The sequence below is a fragment of the Zingiber officinale genome, chromosome 2B, assembly GCF_018446385.1.
Source record: "Zingiber officinale cultivar Zhangliang chromosome 2B, Zo_v1.1, whole genome shotgun sequence".
NCBI lineage: Eukaryota > Viridiplantae > Streptophyta > Magnoliopsida > Zingiberales > Zingiberaceae > Zingiber > Zingiber officinale.
Window position 1 is genome coordinate 153,333,058 of NC_055989.1, and position 22,225 is coordinate 153,355,282.

General features: G+C 40.1%; 2 protein-coding genes across 2 annotated transcripts; both read right to left on the reverse strand.

Moving 5' to 3' along the window:
- Window positions 1-18,720: 18,720 nt before the first annotated feature.
- Window positions 18,721-22,225, reverse strand: LOC122047953 (putative disease resistance protein At5g05400). Its single transcript, XM_042609496.1, has 3 exons — window positions 22,075-22,225; window positions 19,464-21,970; window positions 18,721-18,925 (listed from the first exon to the last, which is right to left on the reverse strand). Exons 1-2 carry the CDS (start codon window positions 22,076-22,078, stop codon window positions 21,270-21,272), a joined length of 705 nt encoding a protein of 234 aa, XP_042465430.1. The 5' UTR covers window positions 22,079-22,225; the 3' UTR covers window positions 18,721-18,925; window positions 19,464-21,269.
- Window positions 18,785-21,258, reverse strand: LOC122048889 (disease resistance protein RFL1-like). Its single transcript, XM_042610404.1, has 2 exons — window positions 19,999-21,258; window positions 18,785-18,925 (listed from the first exon to the last, which is right to left on the reverse strand). The coding sequence occupies exons 1-2, from the start codon at window positions 21,256-21,258 to the stop codon at window positions 18,785-18,787; spliced, it is 1,401 nt and encodes a 466-aa protein (XP_042466338.1).

Here is a 22,225-nt window from a genome sequence, read left to right on the forward strand (position 1 = left end):
TAAGAATTAGGTATGATATTGGGTAGTCAAAAATCCAATGGTGATAGATCCGATTTAAAAAATAAAATGGCTCAAATAAGAAGATCTAGGTACATGTATCAGATATGGTAAATGTCTAGTCCGATATATCATAAGGCATGGTATGTCACTACCTCTATGAGCATAAAAAATCAAGAGGGTAATGGATGCAAAACAGGTAATAAATAAGCATGCTGAAGGAATCACGCAATGACATACCGATGCAGATATAACATAATTATCACTACTCATTAAAGTCCACTATGCATATCAAATGATAATATCTAAAGGATAAGACAAGGTACCCACCTCAAATATGGAAATCGTATCTAGTAATCCAACGTCGAGACGTCCGTCTCGAATCAACGTCCTGCATATAGTATGCATAGTATAGCTAAATTTTATTATAAATAAAATAGCTAAACAATCCAATTAGGAAACTATAGTTTAATTCCATTTACATATTTCCTTCATAGCTGATCTCAGTATGAATAAATCTAATTCGATTAGCTAACCCTTCTTGTTAACATCAATTACCTAACCACTTACCAAATCCTCATATGTACAGCTATTAATTCATGGCCAGAGAAGTTTGTTGCCGCAAGTTAGGGCTGGAGCTAGATGAAGCTGTTGTCCACCAAACCAGAGACACTAAATCAGCAACCCCCACATCCAAACCAAGTATTCCACATTCACACACCGAAACTAGTAGCTAGGGTTAACAATTACCTCGAATTTGGCCTCAAGGAGCGAGAGGAACAGAGGATGTGACTGGCAGATCGATTTACTAGCAGTGTCTCGAGCCTCCGACAGTGATCGGAGCGAAACCCCCCCTTGCCCTAGGTGTGTTGGTGGTGGATCACATTCGTGTTGAGGAAAGAGAAGACAGATCGTGGCGATAGATGGCACGACGAGGATAGCACTGCACAGAGGGTGATGTGATCGGAAGAGGGCAGTGGATCTAAGCAAGGGCACGCCTCAGCGAGGGACCGGGGATGAAGATGTAGGGCCGACTACCATCTGTTGGTGCGGGAAACATCCAACGATCGAACCTATGTTTTGATTATGTCAAATGGTTCAAAGTTAAGGTGTTTTGTTTTCTAATATGTTGAACAAGTTTGCAGGAAAGTCCTAAGGTTTCTTAAGCAAAAGTCCTAGCTGCGGTTAGGCAATGTGAAAACCCTAGGGGGTGGTAACCCTAGGTCATAGGGGGTGGTAACCCTATGCGGAAAGTCTTTGCGGGTTGAAGCTTCGGGCAAAAATCCTAGGGGGTGGTAACCCTAGCTAGGTTAAAATCTTGGTGTCGCGAACTGGGTAGAAGACTGGATGGGTCGAGGACCGGACATCCAGCATGAAGACCGGAAGCATCGGACGCTGAGCAAAAGTCCAGTCAATCTGGAGGATCGCACTGGCAATAGGTAAATCTCCTGAGAGAAGTAGGTGAGGGTGCGTTCCCCGTAGAGAGAACAGTAGGCGTCGGGTCGACCTAGGGTTTCCGGATGGAAATCCGAAGTCAGATCCTGACAGTCCATTGACTTTCAATATTTCATTTAGTATACCTATTCTGTGTTAACTTGTTTTGCAGGGTATGTGTTTGGGACTAACACATTTTGCAGGAACAAAGAAACAATTTATACCTCGGATGAACAGTGTCCGAGGTGCCTCCATGGAGCTTGGAGGCGCCTCAGGGGCAAACCGAAGCCAGCTGTCCAGAGGAGCTAGAGGCGCCTTGGAGCAGGTTGGAGGCGTCTTCAATGGGATAAGGGGCGACCAGATCAGAGTTGATCCACGCGTGCGACTCGGCGGCCTGGAGGCGCCTCGGACAGGCTTGGAGGCGCCTCCAGCACTGTTTAAAAGGGGGTTCGAGGCAGAGGCTTAGCACAGACATTCCAAATCAATCTTTCATCGACCTACTGCCTACGTGACGACCTTGAAGTGCTATTTCAAGTTTCCGACGACTTGGAGCTCCGATATTGTTTGATTCTGTCGTTGGTATAAGTTTTCTTTAATTATTGCACTTATTGTAACTTACATTTGTACAAACTCTCTGCGCGATATAGTTGTTGCCCACAGTAAGCAATCAACGATCGCGGGCCTTGGAGTAGGAGTCGCCATAGGCTCCGAACCAAGTAACTCCTCGTGTCTCTCTGTGTTGCTTTATTTTCTTTTCGTTATTCCGCTGCATTTAATTACTTGTATTTTACGATTCCGAATCGAACGCGAAATAGCCACGAGCGCTATTCACCCCCCCTCTAGTGCTTCTCGATCCAACACCATCTCCATGGTCGGCGGCAAACCATCGGTGGCGTCGGAGACAGAAGCTAGGGCACGCAGGATGAGTGGTCGATTGGTGGAGATAGAGGAGGAGAGGGTCGACGTCAAGTGCTTGGGAGATCTAGGGCTCTTGTAAGCCTTGAGTGCCCACTTAAAGGAGGAAGACGGTGGCCGGAGAGGGTGGCGGCAGTGGCGTCGGTGTTGAGCAATGTGTAGGGGGAGTTGGCATAGATCGGGAAGGATGAGAGGGAGGGAGGCGTCGGGTTGGCGCCGTCGGTTTGGGGAAGAGGAGGAGGCGGTCGGCGTCGGGGCTTAGGGCGTGGTTTCGGTGGGGAAGGCGAAGAGAAGAAGAAGAAGAAGAAGAAGAAGAGGGGAGAAGAAATGGGGCACGACACGACGACGGGAGAAGAAAAAGAAAAGGAAAAGAAAAGAAAAATAAAACTTTTCCTCGTTTAAATTGATAGCTTAAAAAGGCTTTCCCATGGTCCAATAATTGATCTCCTTAAACTCGTCATACGAGTTCTGAAAAATTCTCAGAAAATTTCTAAAAATTTCTGAAAATTCCTTTGAGGTTATATTTAGGTGTCGTATTTTACACATATTGTCATGGGACAACCCATATGGGCGGCTTGTAATAGGGTAGGTCGGACGTGTGTAGAGAGACTTGTACAGAGTGAGATTTTGGTCTTTCCCTTAATCAGACCTATGGTCGATCGATTGTGAGGTAGGTTGGTCGTTCCGACCATCCTTTGAGATCGACCGTCCTTAAAGTCGGTCAGCTATTGAATGACCAAGCACACAATCCTTCAAGTTGAAGAGTAAGGCATTAAGACACTAACCCCTTAGGTTCCCTCAGCCTAAGGGCCGACTAGTATTTGTCGACCGGATTGCAATTCGGGCGGACTGGGTCTGAGAGTCTTAGCGCTGAACGGCCAACCAAGCCAGTGGCGAAACACGTTTCTTCCCTTGACTGTCACATCCCCTTAACTTTAACTGTCACGTCCCCTTGATTTTGACCGCTACGTCATCTTCTAGATCTACTCATTATAACTCATATCAATATATAATTAAAAAAAATAGATTAAATTTCAATATAGTCTATTCTTAACATCAATAAAAAAATAAGTAGTTGATTTTATAAAAAGTAATTTAGCTATAGATATTATTTAATCACATATTTAGCCGGATATCGATGATTTATTTGCATTTTTCTCCTTTTATTCGGATATAAATTAACAGAAATTGTCTTCCTAATCAGATGGGTTCCTTTATTTTTTTTAAAAAAAAGTGGCTAAAACTTTATAAACATTTGTAAAATTGACTGAAAAATTAGAATTAATAAAAGCCAATACGAATTTTAAAATAATATTCTTAGTAAAAGCCAATACGAATTTTTTTAGTGAATAAAATCCCTCCAGCTAAAGGATGATTTGATCTTCATGATTTACTCTTTTCATATAGTTGTGAGGCTCATGATAGAGAAGGACCTTTTCATATAGTTGTGAGGCTCATGATAGAGAAGGACATTTGAGATGAGCGAGTCATCTTTTACTGCCTGTGTATTAAGTACAAGAAATTTGATTAACTTTTAAAAGTGATGAATATTATCGCGCACAACAAAATTATCTCTCATATAGCCTTGAAGCTCTTTGAATATATCATTTACTTATGTGATCCTAATCTACATGCTTACTTAAATATCAAAAATCTATGATGATTGTTCTCTGATGCATGTATCTCTAGATTTCATGATCAAAGTTGTAAACTAGACACTATAATGATGTCTCCGTGATGATTCTTGAACTTGTTGTCAAAAGTACAATCATGATATGAAATCGAAAATCCTTTATAAGTTCACAAACTAAATCTCTCTTGCACACTATAAAAAAAAAAAGGATTTTATGATGAATTTTAAGATGAATTAAAAAAAAACTATTGCAAAAAAAATTTATGACAAAAATTTTTCGTCGCAGAAAAGTCGTCCCCAAATTTTGCAAATAAGATATTCGTCATAAATTTTGTGATAAATTTTATTTTCGTCGCAAAATTAGTTAAAAATTTACAACAAAGAAATACATCGCAAAATTTACAACGCAAATTTGTAGTGAATTTTTTTTTTGTCGCAGATTTTCCAACGAATTTTCAAATTCATCATTAATTTTTGTGATGAATTTGAAAATTCGTTGCCGATTTAATTTTTGTGACAAATTTAAAAATTCGTTGTTGATTTTTGTGAAGAACCCCAAAATTTGTTGCCAAAATATGCGACGAATCCCGAAACTTGTCGTAGAATCTGCGACAAATAACAAAATTTGTTGTAGAAAACTACGACAAATTTGGAAATTTATCGCAAAATCTGCGATGAATTTGAAAATTCATCGCAAATTTTTGCGACGAATTTCTTAATTTGCTGCAGCTTTCGTCTCGGTTATTTTCGTTACATTACGATAGATTTGTGATGAAAATTTTTCATTGCTAAATTAGTCATAAAACACAAAAAAATATATCTAGAAATAACTATTTTCTACGTTGAATCTAGTTAATAAAAAATATCTATCAAACTATACATCATAGACTAAACGCATCCTATCCAACACATCATATCTAACAAAATTATAACTTTACATTAAACCAAATTACAATTCATACATAAAATTTAAACATCACAAAATATCTGATATCTATACAATCCAAACAGTCCAAACATCACAAGAAGTTTTAAACAATCCATACATCAACAAATATCTAATATTCATACATAACCAAATCATAATATTTCCCATATCAAATAGTGCTTAAAATTGTGACACCCCTAGTTTATTTTCTTTTATATATATGTGTGTGCGCACGCGCACGCGCGCGTGTCCAAGCATGCGGACATCCAGAATCATAATTGTACTTACAACCATAACATGCTCTTAATTTAACTAAATTACTTGAATAGTGCTTAAAACAAAAGTAACATTTGGTACTGGTCATATTGTTCCAGAATTTATTCTACGAAAGAAAACTAAAAAGTCTTTGAGTTATACTGTCATTGTCCCGAACTGGCTCACTAGTCATTACTGTTGGTGCAGCGGAGGCCAGCAAGAGGGGGTGAATTGCCTGCACAAATTAAAACTACCCTCCCCAGATTTTTCAACTTGAAAGTACAAGAGCAATAGTAATAAAATAATTAAAGCAATAAAACAAAAACAGAAAGACAGAGAAGACCGGGAGTTAACCTGGTTACAACCAAGAAGGTTGTTAATCCAGGGCGATGAAAACACGCAGTAGAAAAAATCACCTTGTCTGAAGGCGGAGAAGCCTTTTACACTCTTACAGCTTAGAACTATTGCTAGGAATTGATTACAGAGTTAATGGAACAGTTGATGTTTAATTCCTAGTTCCAGAGGCCTTTATATAGCCTCTGGAAATCCTATCTCGGATGTCCGAGGCGCCTCCAATTGGGGTCCAAGGCGCCTCCATCGAGAGAGTGGATAAAACTTTATCCAAAAGCTCAACGTTCAATTCTGTCAGGTCTGAGACGCCTTCAATAGGGGTTGAAGGCGCCCTCAAGCTGGAGGCGCCTCCAAGCTGGCTGGCAGCTTTTCCAGCTTGCTTGCTTCTTTGCTTCGTCTTCCGAAGTCTCGTTCTTTTGGGTGATTCTGGCTAACCGAAATAGGGCTCAACCGAACTCAATTTCCGGCCTTCTCCTCGAGCAGTCTTCCTCCCGGCTTAACGTCCCTCGAACGCCGCGCACGTTCTTCTTGCCCACCGGTGTACTCTTCCGCAGCTCTCTCGTCCTTCAGACGCACCGAGCCCGTCGGCTCCCATCCCGTGTCGTCCTTCTCGCTAGCTGCGTCTTCCGCTCGACTTCCTACGCTCCTAAGCTCCTGCACACTCAGACACAGGGGTCAAACACAAAGCAGGACCTAACCAACTTGGTTGATCACATCAAAACACCCGCGGGGTCCAACAATCTCCCCCTTTTTGATGTGCATCTGTTGGAACCCCAAGGTGTTTTGATGTAATCAAACAAGCTAAGTTAGGTCCTGCGTTTGTTTAACCCTTGTGTCTAAGTGTGCAGGAGCTTAGGAACACAGGAAGTCGAGCGGAAGACGCGGCTAGCGAGAAGGACGGCACGGGAGAGAGGAAGGCCGAGATCACCCAAGCTAATGGAGCCGGAGCGAACAGACCCGGACCGAAACGAGCTAAACCGGAGCAGTGGAACCGGACCACAAAAAGTCAACAAAGTTGACTTGAGGGGTTCGGGCGCCCGGAATCATTCCTGGCGCCCTGGGCGCTATTGAGGGTCCGGGCGCCCGGAGCTGACTTTTGACCAGGATCGCGTCAAACGCGATCTGATCGTTGGGGGATAAAATTTTATCCCCCCAGGGCGCCCGGAACCCTTTCCAGGCGCCCGGATCAGTACTATAAATATAGTACTGGTCTGCACAGATTAATTAACTCACTTGTAATCAATTCCTTCTATGCTTTCAATTCTGTTCTTTTCATTTGTGCTGTCAACGTTGTAGAGAGGCTACTCCGCCCAAAGGAGAATCAAATAGTGCGCTTACATTCCTTGGATTAGCAATCCCCTGATTGCAAACCAAGTAAAACTCTGGTGTCTACTTTTCTTTACTTAGTCTCTTTTATTTATTTATTACAAGTGTTCATTATATAGTTGAAATCCGAGAAAGGTTCGAGTTTTATTTTGTAGGGCAATTAACCCCTCCCCTCTTGCGGGCCTCCAAGGGGACCAACAAGTGGTATCAGAGCAAGGCGCTTCAGGAGGACTAACCGCCGATCGAAGCAACAAAGATGGCCGGACCAAGCATTGTTCCACCAAAATTCGAGGGGAACTTCGCAGACTGGAAGCGTCGTATGGAGGTATTCCTAAAAACAGATTTTGAAATTCGGTTTATTATGAAATATGATTTTGTAGCTCCAATAGATAAAGATGGAAAAGAAAAAGAAGAGAGTGATTGGACAAAGAAGGAGCAGAATGAGTCTGTAGCAAACAGCCGTGCGGAACATCACCTGCTGAGCGTGTTACCACCTCAAGAGGTCAACCGCATCAGAAACTATTTATCTGCTAAAGAACTTTGGGAGAAGTTCTTGGAACTCCACGAAGGCACGTCCGAAGCGAAGCTCGCTAGAAGGGGCATCCTCCGCAACAAACTGATGAACATCCGTCTAGAGAAAGGTGAAAAAGTAGCTGGTTTGCACGCAAAGGTAAAAGAACTAGTTACTGGTCTCGAGAACCTCGGTGAAACGGTAACAAACCGGGACACTATACGCTACGCGCTCAACGCGTTTCCAAGAACTCCGGAATGGACATCAATCGTCGACGCCTACTACATCTCAAAAGACCTGGAGGTAAGTACTTTAGAAGAGTTGTTTTCTACTCTTGAATTGCATGAAACCAGGTGTGCAGGAACGACAAAGGATACAACCCAGACTATGGCACTGAACGCAACCCAGAAGGATGAACTCGAGTCAGACTCCGAAGACGATCAAGAAGCATACATGGTAAGAAATTTTAAAAAGTTTTTTAGATCTAATAAATTTAAAATGCAGAATAAAAAGAATCAAAAAGGTTGAAGAAAGGTGCGGTGCTACCAGTGTCAGAAGGAGGGACACCTAAGAGAAGACTGCCCAGAACTCAAAAAGGTCAAAAGGAAGTCTCCCAAGAAATACAACCTAAAAGCAACTTGGGACGACACTTCTTCATCCGAATCAGAAGCTCAAGAATATGCCGGGATAGCACTAATGGCAAGCTACGATAGACAAAGTATATCAGAACCTAGCATCGATGAAGGGGGAGCGACCTCGGATGAAAGCAGTGAAGCAGGGGGGGATTCACGCTTCAAGTCCGACATGGTAAGTGAGGTATGCCTCTTACCCCCTGATCAGCTTTACTCTGGTATCAAAGCTATGACTAAATCCATGTATAAATTAGAAAATAAAAATGCCAAATTAGAAAGTGAAATTTTAGAAATAAAGAGAATTTTGGCAAAATCATGTCTTTTAGAGGATTTTGAAAAATTGAAAATTGAAAATTGAAAATGAAAAACTAAAAGAAGAAATAGAAAGATTGAAAAAATTCAATGGTTCAAATATTTCTACTTTTAGAAATTATAGAAGTTTAAATTGGTATTATAGATTTCATCAAAGTCAAATTAGAAATATATCAAAAATCTATATACCTAGGAAATACTTGGTTAATCCTGTAGGTAGGAACCTCTACTGGGTTCCAAAAACCTGTTTAACTTAAAATTAAAGTCAGACTTAGCATTTTCAGCAAGGAAATTAAACAACTAATTTCTTTATGAGGCTTTGTCTAAGGAAGTGGTTGTTGCTCCAATAACCAAGAAGGCCTAGTGCCTCGCCACGACCTGAAGCCAAGTATCGAAATGAAAAGTTTAATTGACTAACTGAAAAGCATTAATTTAAATTACTTAATGCTTTAAAAAGAGTTATTCAATTTGTGTTAGAAAATATTTTAAAAAAAATTTTAGAAATTTTTTATTATCTTAGAAATTCTTTTATGAATATTAACTTAGAATTTTTTTTAATTAGAAAATTTTTTTGGGAATGCTGAGATAAATTTTCAAACTTAAAATTTTTTTAAACACTTATGACTGTCTTTATCTGAAAAATCTTTTACTTAAATTTTTCTCGAAAGAAAAATTATGAAAAGTGTCTGTACTTAGATGTTTTTTTTTACACTCAAAGTTTTGTTTGAATTTACCTTAGACTTGTTTATCACCCCAATTTTTATGTGATCAAAGGGGGAGAAATATGTTAAGTCTAGGGGGAGATAATATAATTTTTTCATTTGAAAAATACTTGTACTTATTTGAATATAAATTGTTTTTATTGCATATGTTTACCCTAACTTAACTTGGGTTGCTCACATCAAAAAGGGGAAGATTGTTGGAACCCCAAGGTGTTTTGATGTGATCAAACAAGCTAAGTTAGGTCCTGCGTTTGTTTAACCCTTGTGTCTAAGTGTGCAGGAGCTTAGGAACACAGGAAGTCGAGCGGAAGACGCGGCTAGCGAGAAGGACGGCACGGGAGAGAGCCGACGGGCTCGGTGCGTCTGAGGGACGAGGTGACCGCGGAAGAGTACACCGGTGGACGAGAAGAACGTGCGCGGCGTTCGAGGGACAAGAAACCGAGAAGGAAGGCTGCTCGAGGAGAAGGCCGGAACATGGGTTCGGGTGAGCCCTATTCCGGAAGGCCGAGATCACCCAAGCTAACGGAGCCGGAGCGAAGACCCGGACGAAACAAGCTAAACCAAAGCAGAGCGACAAAAAAGTCAACAAAGTTGACTTGAGGGTCCGGGCGCCCTGGGCGCTATTGAGGGTCCGGGCGCCCGGAACCCCTCCGGGTGCCCGGAGCTGACTTTTGACCAGGATCGCGTCAAACGCGATCTGATCGTTGGGGGATAAAATTTTATCCCCCCAGGGTGCCCGGAACCCCTTCCAGGCGCCCGGACCAGTACTATAAATATAGTACTGGTTTGCACAGATTAATTAACTCACTTGTAATCAATTCTTTCTGTGCTTTCAATTCTGTTCTTTTCATTTGTGCTGTCAACGTTGTAGAGAAGCTACTCCGCCCAAAGGAGAATCAAATAGTGCGCTTACATTCCTTGGATTAGCAATCCCCTGATTGCAAACCAAGTAAAACTCTGGTGTCTGCTTTTCTTTACTTAGTCTCTTTTATTTATTTATTACAAGTGTTCATTATATAGTTGAGATCCGAGAAAGGTTCGAGTTTTATTTTGTAGGGCAATTCACCCCTCCCCTCTTGCCGGCCTCCAAAGGGACCAACAGCATCAACCCAAGTTCAAGTTAGGGAAAAAAAATAGACAACTAGTAATTTTAAAGAGAATTACTAAACAAACATTTTAAGTGTAAATTTGCAATAAGTAAAATTGCAACTAAATAAAAGTTTAAAAGAAAAAAATTTTGAAGAAAAAATTATCTCCCCCTGGACTTTTACTAATCTCTCCCCCTTTGATCACAGCAAAAACGGGGTAACAGTATGATATTTTAAAAATATTTAGCAGATTTTTAAGTTAGAAAATTTTGAGTAAGATGAATTTTCCAAAAATTTCTAAACAGAATGAAAATTTTCAAAATAATTTCTAAGTCAAAATTAATTTTTAGAATTTAAAAAAAATCTAAGTAAACTGAACTTTTTGGAATTTTTCAAAAATGAAAAAACTTTTAAAGAATCATTTAATTCTAGTTTAATATTTTTTCAGAAAGTTAATTAAATATTTTATTTCAATATTTCAGCTTCCAGGTCGTGGCGAGCACTAGACCTTCTTGGTTATTGGAACAACAACCACTTCCTTAGACAAAACTTCATAAATAAATTATTTGTTTAATTTTCTCTCTTGAAAGCCTTAATTAAATAAATTAATTTAGCACAGATTTCGGAACCCAATAGAGGTTCCTTCCTACAGGATTATTCAAAAATTTAGGGGGTACATAATTCTTGGGCACTCTTCTAAGTTGACCCTGATGGTTTCTAATATACCAATTCAATTTTCCATAAATTCTAATTTTTGATCTTGGAAATTTATTTAAACATGCATTATTTTTAAAATTTTCAACTTCAATTTTTAATTTTTAATTTTCTGATTTTAGATTATCATACATCTCAAGTGGACATGCTTTTGCTAATTTTATTTTCAATTCAGTATTTTCTTTCTCTAATTTAAACAAATCTTTAGAAAGAGATTTGATAAATTTAAATGACTGAGTAGGGGTTAGAGCACATACCTTACTTACTTGACTTGGTGATGCTCCCCCTTCACTGTAGCTTTCCTCTTCTGATGTTCCTCCCTCTTCATCTATGCCCTTTTCTGAGATTGACTCTTCTTCTAGCTGATGGCTTGCCATTAGCGCTAATCCCGAGAATTCTTCGAGGTCTGACTCAGAGGATGACGAATCTGACCAAGTGGCCTTCAGGTTCTTGTGCTTGGAGGATTCTGGTTTCTTGTACTTTGTCTCTACCTTCTCTTTCTCCTTTTTCTTGAACTTTGGGCAGTCATCCTTGATGTGCCCTTCTTCGTTGCAATTGTAGCAACGGACTGCCCTTGTCTTTTGATAACGTTTACTCGACTGCGATCTAAATTTGTTAGATTTGAAAAACTTATTAAAACGTCTTACCATTAACGCAGCTTCGTTTTCGTCAATCGATGCGTCAGAGTCAGAAGCATTTGTTTTGCCTTTAAGGCAATGTTCTGACTAGTCTTCTCTACTCCATTGGGCTCTGCAACTCAAGATTCGTGAAGTTCAAAAGTAGAAAACAGATTTTCTAAAGTAATTACCTCGAAGTCCTTAGAGATGAAAAATGCATCTACTAAGGGCGCCCATTCTGGAGTTCTGGGGAAGGCGTTGAGCGCGTACCGGATCGAGTCCCGGTTCATTATTTCTTCTCCAAGATTGGTTAGTTGCGTGATCAGCTCTTTGATCCTTGCTTGGAGTTGCGCTATCTTCTCGCCTTGGTTCATCCGGAGGTTCGTAAGTTGAGTCCGGAGGATGTCGTGCCTCGCTAGCTTTGCTTTTGAGGTACCTTCGTGGAGCTCTAGGAATTTTTCCCAAAGGTCTTTCGCGGAGCCGTAGTTTCCGATTCGACTTACCTCTTGTGGTGGCAGCACGCTAAGTAGGTGGAATTCTGCCTTTCAGTTGGCGACAAACTCGGCTTGCTCCTTCTTGCTCCACTGATGCTCTTCTTTGTCTTTCGGAACTTCAAAACCATATTTCATAGTTAGTAAAATATCGAAGTCGGTTTTGAAAAATACCTCCATCCGATGTTTCTATGTTGCAAAGTCTCCGTCGAACTTCGGGGGATGAATATTCGCTCTGGCCATCGTCTTGATCGTTGTGCTTCAGTCGGCTGTTAGTCCTTCTGAGGCGGTCTGGCTCTGATATCACTTGTTGGTGCAGCGGAGGCCGGCAAGAGGGGGGTGAATTGCCTGCACAAATTAAAACTACCCTTCTCGGATTTTTCAACTCGAAAATACAATCATAATAGTAATAAAATAATTAAAGCAATAAAACAAAAATAGAAAGACAGAGAAGACCGGGAGTTAACCTAGTTACAACCAAGAAGGTTGTTAATCCAGGGCGATGAAAAACGCGTAGTAGAAAAAATCTCCTTCTCTGAAGGCGGAGAAGCCTTTTACACTCTTACAGTTCAGAACTATTGCTATGAATTGATTACAGAGTTGATGGAACAGTTGATGTTTAATTCCTAGTTCCAGAGGCCTTTATATAGCCTCTGGAAATCCTATCTCAGATGTCCGAGGCGCCTCCAATAGGGGTCCAAGGTGCCTCCATCGAGAGAGTGGATAAAACTTTATCCAAAAGCTCAACGTTTAATTCTGCCAGGTCCAAGGCGCCTTCAACAGGGGTTGAAGGCGCCCTTAAGCTGGAGGCGCCTCCAAGCCTGATGGAGGCGCCTCCAAGCTGGCTGGCAGCTTTTCCAGCTTGCTTGCTTCTTTGCTTCGTCTTCCGAAGTCTCGTTCTTTTGAGTGATTCCGACCAACCGAAATAGAGCTCACCCGAACCCAATTTCCGGCCTTCTCCTCGAGCAGTCTTCCTCCCGGCTTAACGTCCCTCGAACGCCGTTCATGTTCTTCTCGCCCAACGGTGTACTCTTCCGCAGCTCTCTCGTCCTTCGGACGCACCGAACCCGTCGGCTCCCATCCCGTGCCGTCCTTCTCGCTAGCTGCGTCTTCCACTCGACTTCTTACGCTCCTAAGCTCCTGCACACTCAGACACAGGGGCCAAACACAAAGCAGAACCTAACCAACTTGGTTGATCACATCAAAACACCCACGGGGACCAACAATTACCTCCTGCCTCATTCGTCTCATTCCTGAAATAGTTAAAATCTGAGTCATGTACTAAGGGAAACATATGCTTAGGACATGACTACTGGCATATGATAGACATGAATATAAGCATAGACGTCGGCATAAGCATAAAAGCATAAAATAAACATAAACATAAGCATGTATATAAGTATAGGCATAAACATACTTGCATGACATAAATATAGAATAGACTTAATCATGAGCATATACATACAGCCATAAATATAGCCACTAGGGTTGGTGAGCTCCCGAACTAAGGTCACCGGTTACACTCAACTACATAAGGTTTGGTGAGCTCCTGGGCTAAGGTCACCGGTCACACTCTATCACCTAAAATTGTTGAGCTCCTAGGCTAAGGACACCGATCACACTCAAGCACCTATATTTGGTGAGCTCCCAGACTAAAGACTCCGGTCACACTCAACCACATAGATTTGATGAGCTCTCGGGCTAAGGACACCAGTCACACTCAACCACATAGATTTGGTGAGTTTTCGAGCTAAGGATACCAATCACACTCAACCACGTTCATTACATAAATATGGACATAAGAATAACCATGCACTTAACATAAACTTGATCACTACTTAAACATGGACATAATCGTAAATCTTAACATAGCATGCAAATTCATAAACATAAGCTTAAACATAGATTTGTGCATCAATATAGCATGAGCATACATAGCAACTTAGACATGGCATAATAGTAATCCTAAACATAAGCATGCAAATTCATATTATACATATAGCCTACTAAACTATCATGATGTGAAGCAAGGGTAAGCACAAGCACACTAAGCAAATTCTGAAGCTTACAAGTTCTAGGAGCTAACATGGTATTATCCACTAAGTGAGCAAAAGAGCATATAAATCTATGAAATATGAACCTTGCAAATGGGGGGAACTAACATGGTATCATCTACTAAAACTAAGGGCTTAAGGACCTATAAAATCCGAAACCTACAAATTTATAGGAGCTAACATGGTATATCACCTTAAAACATAAGAGAGCATAAGGATCTATAAAATCTGAAACCTACAAATCTGAAACAATTAAATATAATAAAGTAAATAATCTTAAGTGTATCACCTTTGATTTAGGATCGACAAATGTGTCATCCTTCTTCTTATGGGTCTTAAGAAAGACCTCGATGCAAGTAGGTTGGCGGGCTAGTTCACATTCCTGTATACACAAATAATTTGGGATAAAATTATACAAATTTAATAATAAATACAAAATTTATTTATTTAACTTTAAATTAAACTCACTAGATTCATGGCATACTCAACAATAGATTTGTATCCTGGCATATGCCGAGCAGTTCCGATGTTCAGGCCATCTGGCTTTGTATTTCTGTTTGCTTGAGCCTTTTCAACATTTTCTTGTCATCTTTGTATAACCCAAGTGGCCGTTCATGCACTTAATATCTAGGTTGACATATACGCCAGCCTTATGCCCTTCTTTCTGATATAGTAAAGATGGTCTATGTAAAGTTTGGCACAATAATTATTCCATGTATTTTTAAATAGTTCCTAGTGTCCTTCCTCCCATGTATATCTTTTGTGCCATTATAAATTAAAATTTTAGTATATTAAATGATAAATATATTAACTAAATATCAATTATATTAAATATACTTAAAACAAATTCATTATAATAAAATAACTTTATCTGCAGGTTTACATGTTTCCATAATCTATGTTTATTGCATCATATTTCATTATAATGTCATATTTTCACTCATTTTATTCGGAGATCTACTTTTTACTTGTTTTAATTGATAGGACATATTTTATAGTGAAAATGGTACGAAATGCGCTTTGGAGAGACAAAAGAAGAAGAGCAAAGCCCGACCGTGTGGAATTCACACGGCCATGTCACATGCTAGAGGAAGAAAAGGCACCGGCCATATAAGCCCACATGATCGTGCCACAAAGCAAAGATGAAGCAAGCCCTGGCCGTGTAGAATCCACACGGCCGTGTCAATGAAATAGAAAAGGAGTAGCACCCGACCATGTGGATCCATACGACTGTGTGGATTTTCCATAGAGGAGGCAGACCTTGGCCGTGTGGATTCCACATGGCCGAGTGAGATCTCCAGAAGCTAATTAAGCAGACCGTGGTTGTGTGGATGCCACATGGTCGTGGCATGGGCAATGTCGCGCTGAAAATAAGGCTGCGTTGAATCCTAGGTAAAATGCTGTAACGCCCGAAAATTCTCAAAACTATTTTAGAAATATTCTATGATTTTTCTGGAATTTTAGAATATTTTTATGGAATTTTTAGAGTAGCGGAAGTAGCAAAAATAATTAGAAAAGCAAAACGGCCTAAGCGGGAATTGAACCCGAGACCTATGGTTTACGGATAATTCTAGTAACCAAGTGAACCCAGCAGGGCCGTGCTGAAAGGAAAGGGGAACATTAATATTAAAGTTTAAGTTGGGCCGAAATACCCACTTAATATAAATAGGAAATTAGAAGAGGAGTTATTAGATTTTTATTCGTGACCTTCTCCTCCTCACCCTAACCTCACGCCGACTCCCCTTCTCCTCTCCTTCTCTTGGCGCCAACCACAGGAACAACCTAGGGTTCCTCTCCTAGGGCTACAAGGTCACCTTCCGGCGGCAACTCCGCCACGAGGACGTTCCCCTCCGCGAGCAAAACACGTAGACGCGAGAGGATCGTCGAGAAGCTTGTCTCCACCGGAAATCTAGCGATTAGAATCGTAAGAAACTTCGGGCAGGAGGTAAGAAACCCCTCACCTGCAGTATAAGTAGCTTCCGTTTGGTTTTTTATGCATTAGTTTAGTTATATGCAGATTTTTCGACACAAAGGGGTGTATTTAACCCTCCTCGCAGGTTTAGGGATTTAGTGAGTGCCTTTAGATGGGCCGGACACGTCTTTCCCCCTTCAGTTGGTGGTTTAGATGTTGTCGGGTGCCTAAAGGTAGTCTCCCTAATAGAGAGGGGAGTTAAAGCACACTAGGTGTTCGATTAAATGACTAGCTTAGAAAAAAAATGCAACTTAGGCATTTTTGATAGCTCAGAAAATGCAATGGGAGCATTTAAAATAGCTTAGTCAGCCTTATTACAGCTTTCATGGGACTACGGTCCAATGGGTGGGCTCCCACAGTCGCCTCTAGGTTTAGATAACCTAGCTCTGGGTTCAGATAACCTAGAATACAGCAAAATTAAGCAATTAATAGCTATATTCAGTATTTTATTTTCAGTAGGCACTGTACTGGACTAGATGTCCATTGGGTTGGACTCCCACAGTCGTCCCTAGGTTTAGATAACCTAGTAAACCCTACTAAATGCGGGACTTGCAAACCCGGGTCTAGTTAGGGATGCGCGCACAGCAAGTACAGTTGCCGGGCCCAAACAGCAGTATGATTACTATTTTCACTTATTATGATAATAGCTTTCAAATTCATAATCTAGTTATGTGATTATAGTTAAGATCAGTTTTAGCTAGTTTCAGTTTTAGTTTCAGTTTAGTTCTCCTAGTTGATACTATGAGTTAACTCCATGCTTAGATTTATCATGCATGCCATGTTTCAGTGTTTATGCCATGTGATTTCAGTATGCCATGCTTTAACAAATTCAGTTCATGTTTTTAAATAGCATTCTTTAAAACATGTTTGCATCGTTGCATGTTTTAGTGAGGTAGATGGTTTCTTACTAAGCTTTAAGCTTACAGATACTATTTTCCCTTATACTGCAGATAAAGGTAAAGGGAAGATGGGCTAGCAGAGGAAGCTGGAGTTCAATGCAAAGATGGTGTGTGTGGCAGGAACCTGGAATGAAGATCCATAGGGATTAGCAAATTAAGAACTTAGTTTCTTTTCTCAAGCACCTTTATGCACTTTTAGACCTTAGAATGTTTAAACCATGGAAGATTTGTTTAAGTTGTTAGTAATTATGTTGGAATGCTAGTTAATAGATGTTAGAACTTATTTCAATTGATTTTAGAACTCTTATATGAGATTTTGGTATGAACTAGTGCTGAAATCAGGGGTTCTGATTCGAAATCAGAAACCCAGATCGATCTACCGATCGATCAGAGTTGGGTTGTGCCGCTGGATCGGTCAGTTGACCGATCTAGTCGCAAACAGAGAGTTAGCGTCTGTTATGGATCGGTCAGCCGATCGATCCAGAGGCGAACAGTGAGTACAGAAGCTCACTGATCGGTCAGCCGACCGATCAGTGAGCCACTGGATCGTTCAGCTGACCGATCAGTGTGCTCCTGGATCGGTCGGTAGACCGATCCAGCCGCATACAGAAGCATCATTGAGCCACTGGATCGATCTACCGACCGATCAGTGTGCTCCTGGATCGGTCGATCCAGCCGCATACAGAAACTATAGTTTATGGATCGGTCAGCCGACCGATCCAGAGTTTTCTTCCGTGCCATTATCAAGCTGGATCGATCACTGGATCGATCCGACATGCCAATCGATTCATGGATCGATTGAAATGCCTGATTACAGCTAGCAGGATATCCGAGAGGCATAGATTATTTTCCCTAGCATGTGTACAACTCCTAGGTACACCTAGAATATTAAGTTCAGATTTTACAGTAATCAGTTTAGCAAAATTTTAATCAATTCAGATTTCCGCAATAGTCATTTAGCACAGCATAATGTAGCGATCGACCTCACAGCCTAGTCAGTAAGAGGTGGGTCGTTACAAATGCAGACTTATTTTAAGATGGTCATGACTTTGTGTTCGATTGGAGTTACGGACGAATCACAATTCTGTCAAAATTAATCCCTAATAGGTATTACCGATGGAATTGCGATTCTATCGGTAATACATTGAGCTTACCGAAGGAATTGCGATTCTGTCAGTAACGTTAGGGTTTTTGTGTTATAGCCGTGATTTTCTGACGAAATAATATTTTTTCTCATAGATTATCGATGGAAAAAAATTTATGTTGGTAATTCTGTCGATAATCTTATTATTATTATATTTTTTTTTAGTGTGTACTCATGTGATCTTAATGTAAATGTTATTTAAATATTAAAATCCATGATCAACCTCAATTTTCTCAATCACTAGAGACATAACGACATTTGATAAGTGTTTTAAACAATTGTGTTTCTACTTGAATGGCGCGATTTCAAAGGAAATGAAGAAACGAGGGGTCAAAGCGGCTCCAGGTTCAAATCGGTATTTTTTAAAAAAATTAGACATAAATTTTATTCATTTTTTCAATTAAATTTCAAAAAAAAAAAAAAAATTCAACTGGAAGGTCAAGCGGTGTTTTTTCTTTTGATCGGATGAAATTGTTGATCGGCTCCCATTAGTAAGCAATTTTTTTTTTTAAACGGAGACAATAAGATAACGGAGAGAACATCCCATTAAACTTATCCAGACCACATAATAAAGTTTATAAACATTAATGTTAAAGTAATAAATCAAACCATGTCATTTACGTGTCATCTTGCATCGTAGTAATTAATATGATCAAATGATGATATCAAACAAAATTAAAACTATAACATTATATGAAATGAAAATCCTTCATGATGAAGTAAAGTTAAGAAGACAATATCAATGATCAAATTGTAAAACATTAAAGAGATGTCCAATTAACTAGCTAGCTAGGAATCATCAAGCAAATTTAGATACATGTCCAACCAACCAAAGAATCCAACAATGTGACCGTTGTCGACGATCAAAATAGTGAACGCCCTATAGCCTCCTTGGCCAAAAGGTCCATGCTTCATTTCGAAATTGGTGGCCTATAAAGATCACAATTTTGTTAAAAGTAATAGATATTGGAATAAATTTAAAATAGTTAAGAATAAGATATAATATTGTCAAGTCCGACTACTCATAATAATATTTATCTAAATAGGATAATAGTGACAATGAGACATTTTTCATTTGTTGTTATATCAAAGATATTTAACTTATAGGAAAAGCATTGACTAATGAAGTAGTTCATTATTTTTTATATTACAAATCAAGATCATGTTTATTTGAAAAATATGATGAAATTGAAATTAATTTCTTGTCCAGAATAAAAACCTGAGAGGTAGTTTCAACTGCAATTTATCAAAATACCATGACAGCACTTAGTTTTCATAGTTATAAAAAGACATTTATTTTCTAAAACAGATTCCCTAAATTGCCCTTAAAAGAATATCACACGAAGGCATGCATCTTAAACTATTTAATTTTGCCTACTTCATAAAATGCTAAATAATTAATTATTCATTCATTTTATACAGACAAAATAAATAATAACTTATTTGATATGAAAAATATATGTGTTACCTAAAACAAGGAGTCAGGGAATCCTTGATACTCACGTCATCCCGATTCAAGTTGTTCCACTAATCATCTTCCCTGCAAATTCTTTTTAATCTGTTCTTCAACATTTCAACCCCAAATGATAATTTTTTGAGCTCTGGGCAATCTTTCACATCTATATATTCCAAGTAGGGAAAATGGAACGGTCGGTTTGCAATGCGATTGAGGTTTGACATGTTGTCCAAAACCAAGGTCTTGAGTTCCCTGACTCACTTATTAGTTCCTTCATTTTTCGACAATATCTTATCTGTAGAAAATTAAGGCATGATAGTTGGAGAACCCAAGAAACATCCTTCAACATAAGACATCCAAAAATAATTAGTTCACGAAGGTTGTTTAGCCGAACTCTATTCAATGAAATCACTTCCAATAGGGTTAGGAAATGAAAATCGAGCCTCTTTAAACATCCTAAACTTGATTCGCGACCCACGCCTGCAGCCAACACTAATCTGTCTAATCTGACTCTTGTAATGTACAAAAACTCAAGCTTGTCACTTACCCTACATCCCCATTGTGGAGTGCCCAGATCGTAGCTTGGAAGTTTTGAAATATGCTCTCCATCCAAAATGAGTTCCCATACGGAGACATTTAATGGTAGCATGTTGAGTCGTTCAATGTTATCTGTTGTAGCATTAATGTGAATTCCCACACTTAATTGGTGGCGTCCTTTGTAACATTTTAGCTCATCCCACCACCAATCAGATGCAAGAGGAATGCCTCTTATATCAAGCCACTGGAGCATTAATAAATTGGCTATCGTCCCATTGGATACTGTCTCAAGACCAGTATACCTTAGAAACAAGTACTCTAATTTGCTAAGGCAACCAAATTCAATCAGCAATCTTATAATACGATTATCTGACAAGTTTAAATATTGAAGCTCAGTTAAGCTACAAATCTCCTTGGGAAGCTCTGTTATACAACAATCACTGAGATCCAAGTATGTTAAACGAGGCAAGCTTGCGAATAAACTCGGAGGAATTGTTTTCAGGTTTTCGTTTCCATGGAGAATCAACATAGAAAGTTTTGGAAAAGTGGGAGCTCCATACTCTTGTAAATAAGTAATCTCATTTATCATGAAGGATGCTCGCTCTGCTTCTTGCCATTCTTCTTGTCTAGGCAAATCACTCAACCCGATTCCTGCTTTTACAATCCATTTTCTTTTATTCCCCTTCAACCCAGAAACCATCAACAGTGTCATGTCTCGGATGACATCGTGCATCTTTACGACTTTGTCCGAATCACATTTCTCTAGCAAGGATGCAGCCCCGAGAGCTTCCAGATGGGAGTAGCCTTTGGCGAAAGCTTCATTGATCACGTTAAATTCATGGATTATGCCGCAACCTATCCAACACGGTATCAACTTAGAGAATTTGAATATCTCATAATCTTCAGGCCATAAAGCGCAACACAAGAGGCATTCTCTTACGGAGTCATTCTCTAAACTGTCGTAGCTCAGCTTGAAGGCTTTATACATGACGAGTGAATCTTCCTGAAGTGCAATGGTTGTCCACTCATGTTTATCTCTTATTTGATGGAGAGCATCGTTCCAAGCTTCCCAAGACCTTTTCCCTGACATGGCACGAGCGACGGTGACAAGAGCGAGCGGAAGGCCTGCACATTCTTTAGCAAGTTCTTCAGCAACGAACTTAATTCCAGCATCTGAGCTGAGAACATCCCCATCGCTGTTTTGCTCAAAGAGTTTCCATGCTTGATCCGAATCGAGACATTTGACTTTGGTTTTCTTTTCTGCTTTCATTTGTGCACACACTATCTCACTGCGGGTCGTGAACACCACAACTTTACGCGGCTGCTGCTGCTGGCCTCGCTCAGTAGCTGAGTGTGCCATCCCCAATATAATAGTTGAAGATCCACGTGTTCCCAAATGTCATCGAGAAGCAACAAGCAGTTCCTGTTCTTCAAGAAACTAAACAGCTTATCACCACAGGTTTGTTCATCGTCATTCTCTTGCAGTGTCTGTAGGCCTAGACTCTTAGCAATATTCATCTGGAGCCTTTTCAATTGGCAGTCTTTGGAGGCCACAACCCAAATGACGCGATCAAATATGGTATGCTTAAGAAGATAGTGTTGTTGGATCCTCTTCAACACGGTGGTCTTACCGATACCGCCCATTCCGTAGATGCCTATGATGTTGCCTTCTCCACCATCGACGTAGCCCACAATGTCCTCCACATACGACTCGATCCCAACAGGCGATTGGTGTGAGATGGGAAGCATCAGGGTCGGTTCTGGAGGCCCAACTGTAGCAATCGGATCCAGGGCACCAGCTCGGCTCATCAATTCATTAGCCTCGTCGAGTTTCTTCGCCGCTCTCCGGATGATGGAGCAGCAGTTTGATGACTCTATGATGGGAACATCATCTCCTGCTTGCTGTGTTGGGTTACTCGACGTGCCGCCAGTTCGATTGAAACAATTGCAACTGAAGCAACCTAACGAAACACAGCAGTGGACTGATGCTTATATACAAAAGCAGTAGCAGCTTGTATAAATTAAAGCAGAAAGAGTGGCAATTTGAATTGGCATGAAAAGGAAAAAGGTTCGGGAGAATAGTCACTCATGCTTTGGAAATCCTGGTCGATGTCAGCCACTTTGCCTTCCAATATCTCCACCTCTCGTAGCCACTGGCTCACTTCGTTGGTCGGAATTTTCCCTTCACGCTCCGCCTCATTGATCTGGTTTTTTGATGTCGTCTCGTAGCCACTGGC